The sequence below is a fragment of the Labeo rohita genome, chromosome 20 (assembly GCF_022985175.1).
Source record: "Labeo rohita strain BAU-BD-2019 chromosome 20, IGBB_LRoh.1.0, whole genome shotgun sequence".
In the NCBI taxonomy this organism is placed as follows: Eukaryota; Metazoa; Chordata; class Actinopteri; order Cypriniformes; family Cyprinidae; genus Labeo; species Labeo rohita.
The window spans coordinates 28247801-28267282 of NC_066888.1; the positions used below are offsets into that span (position 1 = coordinate 28247801).

Here is a 19482-nt window from a genome sequence, read left to right on the forward strand (position 1 = left end):
TATTTTTTTAATAATTATTTTTAAATTGCATCATGTGTTTTGTTTATTTTTATTTTATTTTTAGATTTCATAAATGTAAATATGTAGAAACCTCTTTCTCAGTATGCTCACTATGGAGTTGCTTATATGCAGTGCTTTTACTGGGCAAAAGCGTAGCAAGAAAAGACAAAAAAAAGTTGGAAATTAATTCTGCAGATTCACTTCATGTGGACACACTGGATCTCTCTTGTGTCCTTGATCCAGTTTCAGTTGTGATTCAATTATGATATCAACATCCGGTGTTAAATGCAGTTTTGTATTTTTTTTGGGAGTCACAAATAAAAAGAAATTGAAAGTATTTCTAATGTGCATTTAAAAAGAGATTTGGAATATGCAATCTTGCAAGATTTGCAAGATGAATGAATAATTTATGCATTTCTGAGTTGACTTAACACAAATCTTTCTTTGTCTTTAGATAACATAAAGCGCAAATGGCGGCGGCGACCGATTTGGGGGCGGGGCATCATCAGGAAGAAAAAGAGCTATAAAAAGGAAGAAGCGGAGGAAGATGATGAACCTGAAGAAGAGGAAGGAGCAGACGACTCTGCTGCAACGCTGCAAGGTGATGCTTGTCTCACCCAGGACGAGTCGTCCTGTGATGCCATGGAGCTTCCTCCTAACAAGCAACCTCTCCAGGCCAACGGACACGTCCTCTCCACGGAGGAGGAGAATTCCTCCGAGCCGACTGCCACTCAGGATCCTCAGGGCGAGGAGGAGCCCGTCAAGGCTCCCCCGGAGGAAGCTTCCAGCAGTAAGGAGGCCACAATGGCTCCTGCTCCTCAAGAGTGTGTGAATGGAAATGAATCTATGGACAGCGTATACAGCGAGGCTCTTGATAAAGAAACAGAGGTGGACTCTATTAAAAAAGATACACTTGAAGAAGAGCAGGAGCAGCATTCTGCCCCAGAATGCAATGCGGAGGAGAATGCAACAGCAGTCGAGGGGATGGCATCTGACGGCGACCATGAAACAGAAGGTATGCCGTGTTAAGCATATATTTTCATACATTTAAAATGCTAATGCACTCAATTTAGAAATGCAGGACATGGCAATAAACATAATTATATATAATTCTCTCACGTATTTAAGCGCAATTAAATAAATAACTGCCCGGAATAGCATTTTATTCTTACCAGATGTCCATAAACATGCAGGACAGATGAGTAATTCCTAGTATTGATAGTTAACTGTATGTTTAGTCACAGTTTGGAGAAAAATACTGTTTTTGCACTTGAAAACACCATCTGTTTGTGAGCGTTTCTCCTGCCGAGAGTTAAATACACCAACAGAAACACCCTGCGGACTCGTCTCTTCATATACGTCTGCAGACGTGCTTGTCCTTCACCAGGTGTTGTCCGTTTCTTATGTTTGTTTTTTTCCATAGTGTGACTTTGCTTAATTTTTATAGGTTCATCAAAAGGGAAAAAGTCAAACGAGTCAGCCGTCGGACTCGAGGAGGCAGTGGAACTTCCTCCACCTCCGGCTCTCGTGGTTGACCACCAGCGACTCAAGGTGAGATACGTTCCTCTGTATTATTATCGTTCTGAAACCGATTAGAGTAGAAAAAATACTGGTTAATACATAAATACATCTTTGCCTGTAGTGATAATAATAATAGCGCAGTGTTTTCTTTACTCAAAAAGAAGAAGAAAAAAAAAAGAGGAATAGATCTGCTTTTTTTTAACTGCTGTCAATACAGCATCATCATTTCTAGATTTTGGCCAGATGTAGGCTAAAAAATCTGTAAATGCTGTAAAGACATGAACCCTTTAAGACCTAAGAGTAAAATAGTTTATTTGACTGTAAAATTCTAACAGAATGTGCAATTTTCAAGTGCAAGGTGTGATTTTTTTTTTTTTTTTTTTTTTTTTTTTTTTTTTTTTTTTTTTTTTTTATAAAACAAATGGCTTTTAAAACAGTACAGTTATTGACCATTAATGCTGTGTGGTGAATTTGTAAACAAATTTTAAATAGACAAAAATAAAAAAACAGGAATAAAGTTTCAGATTTTTATTTAGAAAAAAAGAGAAAAAAAATCATGATCGAAATAATCCAACACTTCATACTTGAATGTTCAACTATATTACATATATACAAGTGTTTTTGTGACACTGGGTTGCACAGTTTTCATTTAAGAGACTTTTTTTGTACATGCATGCACACATATACACATGCATGCACATTCATTTACACGCACTGACACATTATAGAGATGCACACACCACATGTGCAAAAGTCTCACTCAGCCTGCTCCCAAGTCTCATTAAAAATCATCCCAATCACCTTATTATTTTACGCAATCCAAAACTCTGACGGAGTGCAAGAAATTACCACAATAACACTGCGCTACATAACACATTGCCAAAAAGCACATATTAAATTATTTTGATAGTGCAAATCGTTGAGTTATGGTAACATGAATAAAGCTTGGTTTGATGTGTCGGCACCGACACAGCAAGTTTAAAAGGGTTAAAGTATTTTTTAAAGATATTTTAAAAATGTTTGATGCATTGTTTAAAAAACGTTACTTGTATAGAATTGCATTTTCAGAGGAAAAAAAAAAACGTATGTCGCGTAGGCTCGCATCACATTTTATTTTTGCATTCAGAAATAATGTAAGCTAAAATGCCGGAGAAGCAAAATGTTTACAAACATTATAAACACAGTTATTAGTTTCCTTCTCTCCACAACAAATCCTCTGGATTTAAGGCTACGCGTTTAGGCTATAGAAACGTCAAACCAAAAACAAATTAATTTAAGGTGATGCCTACCTCTTTCATTCGACACAAATCCAAAAGTTTCCATATTCGCAACATATCTGGATGCTAAAATATTATTTATGTAATAGGCCGTATTACTTTTGCATAGGCCGCACTACTTAAATTTGTGAATGGTTGACAGCAAATTTCAAATATTAAATGGAACAATAAAATAATGTTATTAACCAGTTAATGGCCGTTTCAAATTTTCGATTCTGTTCGGAACTATTAAATTAGATTTTTTTTTTTTTCTGTTTCTGTTTTTGTTCCTGTCAATTTCGTTTGTTTCCGGTGTTTGTGAACTTAAATGCGTTTTAATACTTTTCCACCTCTGAATCCAATATCATAACCCACGTCAAACTTATTAGAAATGGTGTTAGAAATGCAGTTTTCCGGTGTCTGTGATTATCTTCTGTAATCGTTCAGAAGTAACATACATCCATAAACACGTCCCATAAGCTCTCTGCACGCATTATCGTACTGTAGCTGTGCTGTAATGTACTGATCTCAGAAAGAGGGAAATCACTCCAATCATCAAGTTATTTCGGAAAGAAACTCATCAGTGTGGAGGCTGCTTCATCATTATCATCATTATGCTGTTTAGGCCATTTTGGAGGTATTCATTCACTCTCATTCGCTGAGTCATTCATTTCCATTTAATTATTTGCTATCGAGTTCATCAAATTAGGGCGGCGATCATTGATTTTGTTGCTCTTCTTACAAGCACGTTTGAGCTTTAGTTTCACTCTGGATAACAGCATCTTATAACAAGTTCATCTTCTTCAAAGGGTGTATTTAGGAGAAAGTACTAGCTTGCATACTACATTCTGCACTTCTACACTGTATACAGCCTATTGGTTGATTGACGTAAAATACAGTAGTTATTATTTATGGAGGCTTGTTTCTGCCATTGAATAAAAAAGTAAAAAAGAATTTCACAATTTTTATTTACATCTCCCAAGCCAGAATTGAGAGATGTAAACCTGCAATTGCAAGTTACAAAGTCAAAATTGTGTTGATATGAAGTGTTTCATTCAGTTCTGACTTTATAACATAATTCTAAAGTCAGAGTTGAGTTTTAAACTTGTATTTGTAAGAAATTGTCGGAATTGTGAGTTGACTTTTTTCTTTAGAATTAGACTTTATAACTCAGTTGCAAATTTATATCTCACAGTTCTGAGAAAATAAGTCAGAATTGCAGGATATAAACTCGTGTTTGTAAGAGAGTCAGAATTGCGAGATATAAAGTTACAATTGTGAGAAAAAAGTAAACTAGTTTGCATTATATAAAAGTCAGAATTGTCAGATATAAAAAATCCTGTAGCGGAAACAGACTTTAATAATAATAATAATAATAATAATAATAATAATAATAATAATAATAATAATAATAATAATGGTAGTAGTAATGGTATATGAAACAATATAATAATAATTATTATTATTATTAGTAGTAGTAGTATATTTATCTGTTCTTATTATTAGTAGTAATTTTTAAATTATATATGAAACAATATATTAATATAATAATAATAATAATAATAATAATATTTGTTGTTGTTATTATTATTATTATTATTATTTATTATTATTATTATTATCATTTTTTATTGTAATTATATATCAGTGAGTGGTATTTAATTATCTTATGAGAAATAAATAATGCAAAAATTTGAATCTAAATATAATCCTATTTGTATCGTTTCTGCCACTAAATAAAAAAAATTAAAAAAGGTAATTGCATTTTTTTTCTCGCATTTGTGAGTTTACATCTCACAATTTGTAGTTTTTTCCAAGAATTATGTGATATGCAATTGCGAATTAAGTCAGAATTGTGAGATGTAAACTGACAATTCTAAGAACAAGTCTTTTTTTTTTTTTTCCTCAAAATTAGACTTTATAACTTGCAATCGCAAGTTTGTCTTACAATTCTGAGAAAAAAGTCAGAATTGCGAGTTATAATGTGAGATAATAAGTCGCAATAACCTTAAAGTACTCCTTGCACTGTGCTTGTGATAGTCTGGAGTTTTGCAGATGTATTATGTTATTTCTAGTAGTAGTACAGTAGCATGGCATTTCGGTAACTTAATATGCTGCACATCCTGTTTGCTAACTAGCGAGTGAAATATGTGTGAGACTTACACTTTCAACACGGCAAATGGCAGGCTTGCTGAGTTTTCTTCTCACCAGTAGCAGCGTGCCAACTGTAGTGCTCAGACTGGTGACCGCAGCTTCTGAAGAAGAGACGACGCAATCGACTCTATCGCGTGACGACACGCGACACACCCCGCCGCCACATCATCTATCGCACCATCATCGCTGAAAACCCCCCCGAGGACTCCTTACACGGCTCGCCGGACGCCGGGCTGTGCGGAGCGATGGGGGGCGAAGGCCCGGAAGCACGTGTGCCACTAATCCTCCGGCTTATTTGTTCATTTACCCAGAAAAGGCTGATATCTTTAAGAAACAGATCGTGAAGTGACGGATGCTGTGAATAATTGCTTTTTCATCCCTGGCTTATGGAACAAATTGAATTGCCGTTGAAGTGGGGTGAGAGTTGCCGTTTAAGCAGGTATCTCCTGTTTGGGGTGGCAAAATGCCTGACACATATTAGGAATGAAAAGTGGGCTGTTTTCCTGCGCTTCATTCATATTCATTGACTGGAGATGCGCTCATTACTATTGACATTTTTGCAGCGCAGCACGGCCCTCAAATAGGTTTGGAATTAAAGGGCCGTCACAGGAAACTATGAGCTTCGTGTTGCCGTCTTTTTTTTTTTTTTTTTTTTTTTTTTTTTTTTTTTTTTGCATCGCAAGAAGCTGGCATCACATCATGTGTCAGTGTTTGGATGCATAATAACGCTGAATTTACCACAGCGCGGGGAAAAACCACACAAGTTGAGCCTGGAGATTTGGAAGGGTTGTCTTTTCCCTGGATCTTTAATGTGATCATTGCCATTTGGCTCTGTCGCTCAACTAGAATACATGCTTGTCTGAATCTGTCTTTGCCTTGGACACAGCAGAGGGTTTTATCCTCGCGTTTAATGTTTTCTTAAAAGCGTGCTTATTATAGCATGTCAAGCTTCATGTCTGCTGTTCTCATGACCAAAGAGATCGGTCTGTTTTTAGTTTGACATGTCCCGTGTTCGTGTTTCTAGCTGGGTGAATCTCAGGAAACCTGTCAAGAACGTGTCTAGCGTGTGTCTTGTATTATACTGAAAGAAAATGAAGCCTGGTTATTGGATATTTTTGTATTGTGAAATTAATTTATTTTTATTATTTACATTACTTTTTTTTCTCTCCAATTCTCATTATATTATGTGCTTATAAAGTACATCATGTTGGTATTTTATTTTAATATTATACCTTTTTTTGGGGGGGAAACAAAAACAAATATTAATTTATTTTTAATATTTTAATATTTTTTTAATATTTAGATTTAATATTATACCTTTTAGGGAAAAAAACTAACAAAATCTAAAATAAAATCTAAAATAAAAGGAAGCCTGGTTATTAGATTTTTTTTTATTAAATTTTTTTTGTATTTTGATATTCATTTATTATTATTTACATTTTTTTTCTCCATAATTCTCGTGTATTATATTATGTGCTTTTTAAATTATGTATTTATACAGTGCATCATGATGCTATTTTATTTTAATATTAATATTTTAAGATTTTGAATATTTAAAATATTTAAATATTTATATTTAATATTATACATTGTTAGGGAAAACAAACAAACAAGCAAAAAATGAAGCCTAAAAGAAAATGTATTATGAAGCCTAAAATATAATATAAAATAAAGCCTAGTTATTGGGATTTTTGCTATGATATACTATGATGTGCTATTTAAATTATGCATTTATATATTATTATCACAGTATTATCATGGTAGTATTTTATTTTAATAATATACCTTTTTTAGGAAAAAAAACAAAAACAAAACAAACTAAATATATTATATGATGTATACTATAAATAAACTCTGTAAGTAAAATGTGATTTTTTTTTTTTTTTTTTTTTTTTTTGCAATATTCACCCAACTAATTCATATATTATTTCTGTTTTGACAATGTATTTTTCATTCTTACAATATTTTTATATTGTTTTTATTCTTTATATAAATAAGGTTTATTGTATTTTATTTATTTATATATTGTTCTTATTCATGTATTGGTAATTTGTGGGGAATATGGGACAAATAAACAATAAATAGATAAGTAAATAAAGTATATCATATAATATAATTTTATAGTTATAGATGGAACAAAAAGGGAACAAAAAATGTAACTAATAATGCAAAATATATTTACTATAAAATATAATAGTTGATTTCTATAAAAATATTTACTATAGAATTCTTTAATAAGTTTATATGTATAATATTTGTTTTGTCTTTTGATTTTAAGGTGGAAAGTACATTTTCATGAGATTTACCCAGCCTTGGATGCGTGTTCAAACTGCATGCAAATTGTCTAAATGAGCTCTGTATTGTCAATATAATTAATTCAGTTAAATTTGATAATTGTTTCTATTTATATTTACCTGATTTCAGCAGTTTATTCTTCAGAGAGCTTTTCCAGGCAGTTTTTACTTCTGCTCTCTCAGCAACACCGAATGTTTAAGTGTGAAGAGAGCTAAAATAAATTAGCTCTCGACTGAACTGATAGAAAACACATGCCAGGAAATAGATCTTGCCAACCTGCAACACATACTTTGCTATGGTACAGCGCTAGCCAAACATAAATGCGTGCTATGCTTGGGTACCGTTCGCCCAAACTTAACTGTGCCTGTGCATGTGTTTGATGTATTTGGCTAACCTTACCAAGCTGAGAATTACACCCCATCCTGACAGTTGGAAAAGTTGTTTATAGAACGTCTGTCTTAGTATGTGAGAGATTATGCTAGTCATCTGTATTTAGACTCGAAGATGACGAGGCATTACACCATTTATGTGCTAATGAGCCGTGTTGGTCTGTTGTTTCTGTAGTTTTGATGCATTGTAGTACACACAAATACATGCATAGATGCAAATAGATGCATAGACCATTACAAAGAAACCAAACAAAAATGTCACCCCAGTTTGACAATATTTCTGCTGTACTGCTGCTGTCACTGGAAATTACAAATCGAGAAGCAAACATGTAATTGGTTCTGATTGGCCTAACCCTAACCCTCGTTTTAGAACAAGAGTTAGAAATTTGACATTTTGGACAGGACATCAGACTGTGTAAGACATTATTATATTTGGCAGTTCAAACCATAAGTCTGTTTTTAAACTCTTCCTTCTTTTTCAGTAGCTGCTACCGGGCTGAATTTGGTTGATATGTGTCACATTAAGCCTAGAGGTGATTGATTTTATGTCGAACATGTCAGTTGCTCAAGCGTCAGATGATGCAAAGTTTTGAGCAGCACAGAGTCTTAACCTTGTAAATCCTGATATATGAAATAATAGTCAGAAAACACATTTTTTTTATTCCAATGGAACTATTTGCTGCAATTTTTGACAAAATATTGACACTGTGTGTTTTTTTGTTGAGTATCATTATACATCAGGCTTCAATTGCTCATACACTATGATGTAGTGAGAATATAGAGCTCAAACTTGAAGAGGAAAAAACATCTCTGTATTATTCAGAGGCCCAAAATGAGCAAAAAATGCAATTTGGTGCAGTTTCTAATATTTATTTGGCTGAAAAGTGCAATAAAATTCTGGTAGCTTGTAAATGAGATTGTTATAACAGTAAGTATAGCAGACTACTTACATAAAATGCATGTAAGTATCATTTGCCAGTCTGTGTCTCCCATAATATGCATATATTATTTAAGATGATATTTAGGGGCTTAGTTTTATGATCTCTGTAGTTTTAAAAGTTGGGGGAATACATACAGTGTAGTACAATGATGATTGAGAGATGAACAAATAAACATTTCTCGAATGCCTATACGATGTATCGTATTTGATCAATTTTAACATGATTTTCCTAAAAAAAAATATGCATGGATTGTCAAGTAAATGTAAGTTGTTTCACTAAGTGTTCATATTGCAGTATTACTAACATTATTGCTGTTATATTGTATAAAAATGATTAACCCCTGCTGAGAATGCGCTTTCCCGCTAAACACGTATTTATCCATTATTTAAGAGACAATGCTTCCCTGCCAAACACTGAGTTTACTGTTATTCTTTTCCCAGCCAAACGCGGAATTTTCTGTTATTTATGAGATGCTTCCCCACCAAACACATAATTTTCCGCTGTTTGAGATGCTTCCCTGCCAAACAAGGAATCTTCTGCTTTTTTTTTTGTAACACTTCCCAACCAAACACAGAATTTTCTGTTGTTTATGAGACGTTTCCCCACTAAACACAGAATTTTCTGTTGTTTATGAGACGTTTCCCCACTAAACACAGAATTTTCCGCAATTTATAATAAAACACTTTCCTGCCGAACGTGGAATTTTCTGCCGTTTATGAGATGACGCTTTCCCACCGAACACAATATTTTCTGCTATTTTTGAGACAACGCTTCCTCGCCAAACAAGGAAACTTCTGCTATTTACGTAGTGCTTCCCAGTCAAACATAGAATTTTCTGTTATTTATTGGACAGTGCTTCCCCGTCACACATGGAAGGCAATGCTTCTTAGCCAAACACTGAACTTTCCGTTATTTATGAAACACTTCCTTGCCAAACACTGAATTTTCCACTGTTTATGAGACAATGCTTCCCTGCCAAACACGCAATTTTCCATTATTTGTGACACAACGCTTTCCTGCCGAACGTGGAAATTTCCGCTGTCTATGAGATGATGCTTTCCAACCGAACACGGAATTTTCTGCTATTTTTGAGACAACACTTCCTCGCCAAACACTGAATTTTCCACCGTTTATGAGACAATGCTTCCCGGCCAAACACGCAATTTTCCGTTATACATGAGACACTTTCCAGCCAAATAGCATGATATTTGAGACAAATTTTCCGTTATTTGAGACCAAGGTTCCCAGTCAAACACGGAATTTTCCGTTATTTATGAGACAACGCTTCCTTGCCAAACACGGAATTTTCTGCTATTTATGAGACGCTTTACAGCCAAGCACAAAATTTTCTGTTATTTATGAGAAAAAAAAATGGACATGTGAACCAAGACATGAAGGTGGACATTTTTTATCTAAAATACCTTTTAGTTGCTAGAAAGTATATAAGCTATCAATCTGGGGACAGAAGGCATGTGGACGATTTAGTTTAGTTTGCAATGTGCGTTTTGGTGAGAGACACATTAGAACCGCTGGTGCAATTTTTTTTTTTTTTTTTTTTTTTTTTTTTTTTTTTTAGTCCACACAGCTTTTTGTAGTCCATTCCAGTCTGTTTCTAACACAAAGCTTTCTAACACCCGTAGCTTCAGAGGACCTGGAATACATTGCATGGGTTGTTTGGACTACTTTTATGCTGCTTTTTTTGTACTTTTCATTTCTGGGTGAACTATTCTTTTAATATCTGCACTCTAAAGTCTGCTTTTCTTCAGGAATGAAAGAAAAATCTTTTCCATCGCAGTGTGAAATAGTAATATTACCCAGTGCAGCACAATACAGCCTTATGTGTCTCAAATTGATCTCAAAGGTTTAATTTTACACAGTTCATCCTGTGGATCTTCCACAGCAGTTGCATCACTTCTTCCACTTCTCTAACTTGACCATTTCAGCTTTCGGGTTTCTCTTAATTGAATGTATTATACATGTTCTGGAGCTGGAGCACATGAGAGATTTGTATTAAAATTAAAAACAGGCAAGTGCGCTTCTCTTTCTCTGAACATTTCTACCTTAATCACGGCCCATCTGAATCTAGCTTGCAAAATCTGAATCTAGCTCAGGAAATCAGACTAAATTATTTAACATTTATTTTTAACTTATTACAGCCCTCATTGTAAGAATAGTACAGCATTGGTTTTATTATGTAATGCTTTTAAATTTGATGTTATTCAGATAAATTGTGTTTGTGTGTGTGTATAATAATTTAATAATTTATAGAAATGGCATCAGGTTTAAAAGCATTAAGTGTTCACAAAACCAATAGTACATATATTCTTTTTTTTATATAAAAATAGAAACTTTTTGTTCTTTGTGGCACAACTTTTTTTAAGTGAAGAGGTTCTGAGAAAAGCAACTTTTTACTGCAACATATGTTAATCTGTCTTGAGCTTTCCTCAAGCAGACTAACAATTTTCTTTTTTGTTTTGCATTATTACATTGCAAAATATTTATAACTTGCTGACCTTTGTGTATATGTGTAGGTTGGTGAAGCAACACTTCATGCAGCAGTTACTGTATTATTTGCACATTTAAAGACAAATTAAATACGGATATATCTCTAGGTGTTATTTGTACGTAGGTGAACCTGAAATTTTCTTGAAAGCTTATTAAATAAAAAGTTTTTAAAGCTTTAGCTTTGCTGTGAAAATGTAAATCTCCCATTATTTGACCGAGTTGTTCTCCGTATCACTCCATTTGTGGGATTGATGTCTGGGCTGGTCAGGTTATTACCAAACAAGTCTTCTAGCCAAAGTCAAATGGACTGTGTGAACAAGTCTTTTAAAGCTAGGATTACCGTTCTATTCAGGGTTGATGGAGGGAATCTGCCATCCATGACCGTTCTCCCAGTCAGTGACACTGAGAAGGAGCAACGACCCAGAAAAACAGCAAGCCTCCACACCTAATCCCTGTAATTGACACGTTAGTGAAGTGTGACATTTACTGCTGATCATTGAGCATTTTCTCTCCTGGCATTCATAACATGTTATTTTCCATAATGCCATTGACTGTTCCCGCATTATATGATCAGAGTTTCTTCGGCCTTGTATTTGAAGTCCCCATGAAATTGGCTTTTAGTATGAATATGTTAGTCTTAAGGTTATCTGTAAGCCAGTGTGCTCCAAAACAAAGACAAAATTTGTTTTACAAGATAAAGACGTTCAAAACTTAGTCTCTCTCTACCACCAATACGGATCAAACGATTTTGATGACATCACCCTGCACTTCTCATCAAACTCTCTGTCCAATCAAATGCTCTCTAGAATCCTAAGTGTCCCGTCTCCTACACTATAAATAGACGCTGAAGCTCCAGCTGAAATCGCTCTTTTGTTCACAGGGTTAGTGTTTTCTGTTTGGCGAATGGCATGTTGTGCACTATATAGGGGATAGGGAACGATTCAGACGGTGTACATATGCTTGCCATTGGGGCAAAAGAAGTCTAGCACACAGTTTGCTCTGGTCCAGAGACACAATAGGACAGAGGAAATCATATGAATCATTCATATGAATGCAGAACACAAAAAAAAAAAGTTGAGGTCAAAAGTTTACACACACCTTGCAGAATCTGCAAAATGTTCATTATTTTACCAAAATAAGAGGGATCATACAAAATGCATTTAGTACTGACCTGAATAAAATATTTCACATAAAAGATGTTTACATATAGTCCACAAGATAAAATAATAGTTTAATTTATAAAAATGACCCTGTTCAACAGTATGTTCAATATGCTTGATTCTTAATAGTGTTATTACCTGTTGTAACCATTATTTGGTTTTTCTGCATTTTTATTTGAACCCTTTCCAACAATGACTGTATGATTTTGTGATCCATCTTTTGACTCAGAGGACAACTAAGGGGCTCATATGCAACTATTACAGAAGGTTCAAACGCTCACTGATGATGAAGGGAACACGATGCATTAAGAGCCGGAGGTGAAAACTTTTTGAATTTGAAGATCAGGGTAAATTTAACTTATTTTGTCTTCTGGGAAACATGGAAGTATCTTCTGTAGCTTCTGAAGGGCAGTACTAAATGACAAAAATATGATATTTAGGCAAAATAGGAAAAATTTACACATCTGTATTCTGTTTGCACCGCTGGCTCTTAATGCATATTTTTTCCTTCTGAAGCATCAGTGAGCGTTTGAAACTTCTGTAATAGTTGCATATGAGTCTCTCAGTTGTCCTCGGTGTGAAAAGATGGATCTCAAAATCATAGTCATTGTTGGAAAGGGTTCAAATACACAAAAATGTTGAAAAACCAAAGAATTTGTGGGACCTGAAATATTTTTCTGAAGGACAGTGGGCAGTTTAACTGTTCAGGACAACAAGGGACTCGTGAACTCGTGATCACTAAACAAAAAAAAAACACAGCTGTGGATCATTCAGGTAACAACACAAGATCAGGTAACAAAATGGGTCATTTTTATAAATTCAACAATTATTTCCTCTTGTGGACTATATGTAAATGTCTTTTATGTAAAATATCTTATTCAGGTCAGTACCAATTAAAAAATAACATGAATTTTGTATGATCTCTCTTATTTGTGTAAAATAATTCACGTTTTGCAGATTCTGCAAGGTGTATGTAAACTTTTGACCTCAACTGTATCGGACCGTACACAGAATGCTGTGTTTTATAGCAATATGGATGAGATTGTAGCTTTATGCGGCTTTAATGCCGCGTTTTTCAAAGCACTTCAGTAGACCAGGTTGGACTTAGCAGTGGGGTTGTTTTCTATTGTTGAGCTCTTCAGTATATTGATATTTACCTTCTGCGTCCTCCGGTGTTTTTAATGAACATGTTTGGTTGTTTTCATTGGTTCAGGGGCTGTCATCGTGCTGCAAAGATACGGTTTCAGACCTGTCCGCGGGGGATGCGTTTTCTCATTAAATGTCTCCCCAAAACCAAACCCGAGTCCTCAATTACTGTCATCTATTGGTAATCTGGGCACACTCTTTGCGCTTTGTTCTTTCCAGCTCCAACCTTATCAGAAAGCAGCACTGTTTATGTTGACTCAGGCCAATGCAGTCCGAGTAATAACTTGTCCCAGTGCGACTTGATGAGCTCACAATTGGCCGGAGGATCGCTGTGATGAACATGTCAATGGAAAGGCCACTGTGAAGTCTGAGGCGTTTTAATTAAACCGAGTGCAAACAGTAAATACTCACATTCTGGAGCTAAGCATGAAATGGAAGGTAATTATGATGTTCCTTAATTAGCTGTCGCAGTGATCTTAATTGCTTTTGAAGATGGCTGACCCTCCCTTCCCGGGTGTACGTGTTGGGAGCTCAGTGTTGTCACAGTGGTTTCGTTCGCAGGTGTGTGTCTGGTCAAACTGTCTTCTGGAGGTTAATGTTCATTTAATTTTCCGCTCGTTTTTTTTCGAATGTATACATTTAGCACAGCATCAGGTCTATTTTCAGTTCTGAATCCTTTCCATTTCTCTTGCTACTAGTGCTACTGTTATCTCAGATATTTCCAAGGCTGTTTTTCAATCAGCCTTTTTTAAAGATATTTAATGTATTAATGTAGCTTAAAATGAAATTTTTCAGTCAGTAAACATCCTTGCAACCAGACAGCCACTGTAGTCAAATATATATAATTTTATATCATATATCTTTTAAATAATTTTTTTAAGTATGTATGTGTATTTAAATAGATGTAGATCAAAATAGATACATTTTTGAAAATTTATATATTTTTAATAGTTAATATAATTTAATTCCAAATAATTTTCTAAGGCAGAAATGTCTGTTTTTTTTTTTTTTTTTAGTGCTGTCAAATGATTAATCATGATTAATTGCATCAAAAATAAAAGTTTATGTTTATATAATATGTGTTTCTGACCAACAAATTAGTTTGTGATTACTGGAAAATTAAGTCATTTTATAAACACAAAAACAGTAGGGCTGTCATTAATCACAATTAATCATATCGAGAATAAAAGTTTGTGTTTACCTAATATGTGTGTTTCTGACCAATAAATTAGATTGTGATTACTGGAAAATTAATAGTATTTTATAAAGACAAAAACAGTAGGGCTGTCAAACGATTAATCGTTATTAATCACGATTAATCACATCCAAAATAAGTTTGTTCACATAATGTATGTGTGTGTACTGTGTATATTTATTATGTATATATAAATACACATACATGTGTATATATTTTAAAAATACTTGTGTGCGTATATATTTTCACTTATATTGCATATAAATATAAATGTTTTATGTAAATATTTAAATATAACAACTTTTTTCTTAAATATATACATGCATGTGTGTGTATTTATATATACATAATAAATATACTTTTATTTCGGATGCGATCAATCACAATTAATCATGATTAATTGTAATTAATCGTTTGACATGACTATTCATTTTCAACTAATTTGTTGGTCAAAAACTGGAAAGCCACAATTGAAATGTTTATACACCTAAAGAGTCTGGAAATAATGGATAGTATTTTGTAGGGAAGTGACTTAAGCGTAAAGAACATGGATCTATTCATAGCAGGTTGAGTTGTGGCTGTGATGAGCTGGATTTGGCACCTGTGAGTTTGCCTCCACACCTGCCTCCACTCTGCATTAGCTGTCAGCTCCCATTTCCTTCACTGCTTGTTTGTAGCGCGGTCTCTGGAAACTAAAACAATGTCATTAAACTTCAACTTCAAATTAAGCCTCTTCAAGACCGTTCCAGACGCCACAGTCATTTTCCAGCAGCGCGGCAAACCGCAGGACGCGCATTCATCAGCGGCTTTAATGCTTGGCTGAAATGTTATTTGTTAGCAGGTGCAGGTCAAACTTCCCCACAGAACGCGAGACATATCTGCTGCTCGCATATCAGCGTGAACCTTACAAAAATGTTTGATGCGTGTGTATTTGAGGATTATATGTGATTCATTTATTACCTCACTTCCAGATGCCTCCTTTAGAGCCATATCTTACTTAAACAAAAATGAGTCATTCAAGTGTAAGAGCTTTTCTCTACAAAAAAAAAACCCATTATGCGAGTGGCATTATTCCTGCCGTTAACAAGTCAAATACTAATAAGCACAGAGAAGAACCAGATCAGTCCAATTCAAATGAATCTTTCAGACTGGTTTTATGAACCTAATCAAATGATTCATTGAAAATGTTCTTTCATGAACTTCTCTGATGAACCCATTTTTCCTCATACAAAGCTGACTTCAGACGACTTGAAATAAGTTAATGAGTCATATAAACTACTTTCGTGATGTTTTTGTGTTGTTTTTGACATTTGAAAGCTTTAAGACCTTTAAAAACAGTCTTGAAAATTTCCAACGCAGGTTTGGAGTGACAACTTGAGTAAATGATGACAGAAATGTCTTTTAAATGTCTGATCATGTTTTATTTTCCTGTGTTTCAGGCTCTGTTGGAGAACGTGGTTGTGAAGAGTGAGGGCTTCAGTGTGGATCATCTGGAGAGAGTTTACTCGGTGCTTAGCCAGTGCATTTACCAGCACCGCAGAGACTACGACAAGACCCATCTGATTGAGGTTGAGACACACACACACACACACACAGATCAATATGATGTTCAATGACTTCATAGCCGTGGTTTACTAAGATCTCATATAAAGAGTACTGTGTTCTTTTGCAGTTTATCAAATCTCATGTGCGTTTGATAGGTGTATTGCAAGCGGTTTACCCACACAAGCATGTAGTTTGTACATACACATATTTAAAAGAGGCTTTTGAGCAGTAATTGTATCGTGTGTTAGCAGGCCACCCACTTTCACTAGGTAATATTTTATTAACGTTATTTAGTTTTATTTAATAAACTTTATTGAATTACTGATATATATATATATATATATATGTGTAAACTGATATACATCAGTTTTATTTGATTATTTTATTTTGTTTTATTTAATTATTTATTTATTTATTTTTTCTTCAGCATGTTTAATTTTATGGGCATTCTTTTTGATTATTTTATGTGCTGATGTAAAAAAAAAATACATAGTTATAAAAAAAACTTATAAATACATATACTTAAATACATACATAACAATGTATACATAAATACATATTTTCTTCAGCATGCTTAATTTTATGAACATTTTTGTTGACTTTTGTTTTATTTTATTTTATTATGTGCTTATGTAAAACTTATAAATACAGATTTTAGTTTAAAATAATCTTCAGTATGTTTTAATTGTATGTGCATTTTTGTTTACTTTTATTTTAGTTTTATTATGTGCTTTTATTATTTTATTTTCAATAGTTCTATAGTATGTTTGAATTTATGGGCATTTCTGTTGACTTTCGTTATAGTTTCATTTTTTGTTGTGTGCTTTTTTCAGTACATCAGTTTTATTTATTTGATTTGAGAGAAAAGCCCAGACCCTTCTATTTTTTATTTTATTTCATTTCATTTTATTACGTGCTGATGTAAAACTATAAATACCGATATTTTATTACGGTTTTATTTTATTTTATATGTGATGTTTTTTATTTTATTTTATCGTATTTCATTTATTATGTACTGATTTATTTTATATATGTGTATGTGTATATATATATATATATATATATATATATATATATATATATATATATGTGTGTGTGTATATATATGTATGTATATATATATATATATATATATATATATATATATATATATATATGTATGTGTGTATGTATGTATGTGTATATGTGTGTATATATATATATATATATATATAATTATGTGCTAGTGTAAAACTTCTAAATGCATATATTTTATTTTATTTTCATCATCATGTTTAATTTTATGGGCATTTTTATTTTATTTTATTTTATTTTATTTCATTTTATTTTATTTTATTTTACTCTGACTCAAAACTAATTATAATTTTGGATTAGACTATAAATATACTTTTTTTTTTTAGTACCTCTGTATTTTTTTTAACTTCAATTTTTTGTTAGCAAATAATTGCTGAGCCAGTAGAATACTGAATTAAAATGATCCCATTATTAACTAGCAATCTCTATACTGACTAATGACTCGTAATGTTCAGTTCAGTCATGTGTCGTGTATGTGACAGCGGCTCAGAGGAGATGGATACACAGTGACTGAACACGGCACACTGAACAGCTGCTGTGTGTTTAAATTACGCCGACGTGCCGATGGTGGAGAGCTCTCGCACGGCCTCCTGGGAAATTATGTGCGCTGTTCTCAAATACAATAGTAATGGTAGCTGCCCAGCAGAAACAGATTAGAATTGCTCCAAGGAATTATGGCCGGCGCGACTGAAGGCTAATTTGCATGTTGTGTACCAGTTCCTCTTTGAGAGGACTCTAATGGAGTCGTATTTATTAATTCCAGGATGATTCGCAATCGAGACCATCTGGAAAAGCTGCATGTGTTTAGATTTTAATCCGCTGGTCTCCGTCAGATCGGATCTTTTGCAGCCGGTGGACTGGAGCTGAGATCCACAGACGATAGCAGAAATTGGACATGATTTTGTTAATTGTTCACACGTTGTGCTGTGCTGAACGTTTAATTTTTAGCTACGCTTTGACCTGAATAAGAATGACTATGTCAGATAAAAAGGCATATTTTAAACCCATGTATGTTTTGAAAGAACCTATAGCAGAGTCCTAACTACACACAATGTAGCTCCGCCCACAGTGGAATCTCATTGGTGTAAATCATTCCACTTTACATAGCTGTTAAAGGGATAGTTCAGCCTAAACTGAAACTTCTGTCATTATTCACTCACCCTTATGTCTGTCAAAACCTGTGAGATTTTCTTGGAAGTCATAAAAGCACGAAAGGAGAAATTTTTCTAAAAGTATGTTCTACAGCTGTAGAACATGTGTGTTATATCAACACAAAGCCATCTTTATAAATGCAGAAAATATGGACAACTCTAGGTCACTATTCACTTTAATTGTGTGAAAGAGCAGCTTGGACACCCTGCTAAATTTCTCCTGTGTTTTAAATGAGGGTGAATAAATCACATAATTTACATTTTGGGGTGAACTGTCTTTTTAAGTAACAGTTATTTTTTACTTTGTCACTGCATGGATTATGACATGGTGTAAAAATAGACCAGAAACTTCTTTCCAAACCAAACTCTGATAGCTGATCATCTTTGATTTAGTCCCTTTTTACGTGAAATCATTTTGTCCTCTGTCCTACATTTGACTGCTTCATGTTCTGCCATGATGGTTTGAATTAATCATGACATTTTACTGCTAGCATACCCATCTTGCCATGCAGCGCAGAGAAAAATGAAAAGAGTATATATAATATATATATGAGGAGTTAATTTGCAAAAACAAGTAACTTATAAATACATGTTTTATTATTATTATTATTATTATTATTATTATTAATATTTTCTACTGCATTTATTTTATTTTATTTTATTTATCTTAAAGCAAAACCAGTTGTAATCTTTGGATTAGACTATAAATGTACTCCAAAAAAAAAAAAATTGTACCTCTGTATTTTTTACCTTCAATTATTTGTTGTAATAGTTGCTGAGCCAGTAGAATATTTAATTAAAACAATCCCAATATTAACTAGTAGATCTATACTGACTGATGATTTTATTTTATTTTTTATGTGCTCATGTAGAACGTATAAATACATATATACATATATATATAAATACATTATAAATACATATATTTAATTTTTTTATGTATATATATGTGTATATGTATTTGTGTGTGTATGTATATATATATATATATATATATATATATTAGACTATAAATGTACTTAAAAAAAAATGTACTTCTGTTTTTATTTCTGTTTAACCTTCAGTTATTTGTTGTAGTACTTGCTGAGCCAGTAGAATATTTAATTAAAACAATCCCATTATTAACTAGTAGCTCCATATTAACTAATGA

The 19482-nt window shown here is 33.4% G+C and overlaps 1 protein-coding gene across 1 annotated transcript in view; it reads left to right on the plus strand.

Moving 5' to 3' along the window:
* The window catches only part of atad2b (ATPase family AAA domain containing 2B), a 114741-nt gene that overhangs the window by 91785 nt on the left and 3474 nt on the right, over window positions 1-19482 (plus strand). Inside the window, 3 exon segments of the mRNA XM_051139030.1 lie at window positions 455-1015; window positions 1448-1551; window positions 16002-16130. Of these exon segments, the coding sequence (XP_050994987.1) occupies window positions 455-1015; window positions 1448-1551; window positions 16002-16130 (794 nt within the window).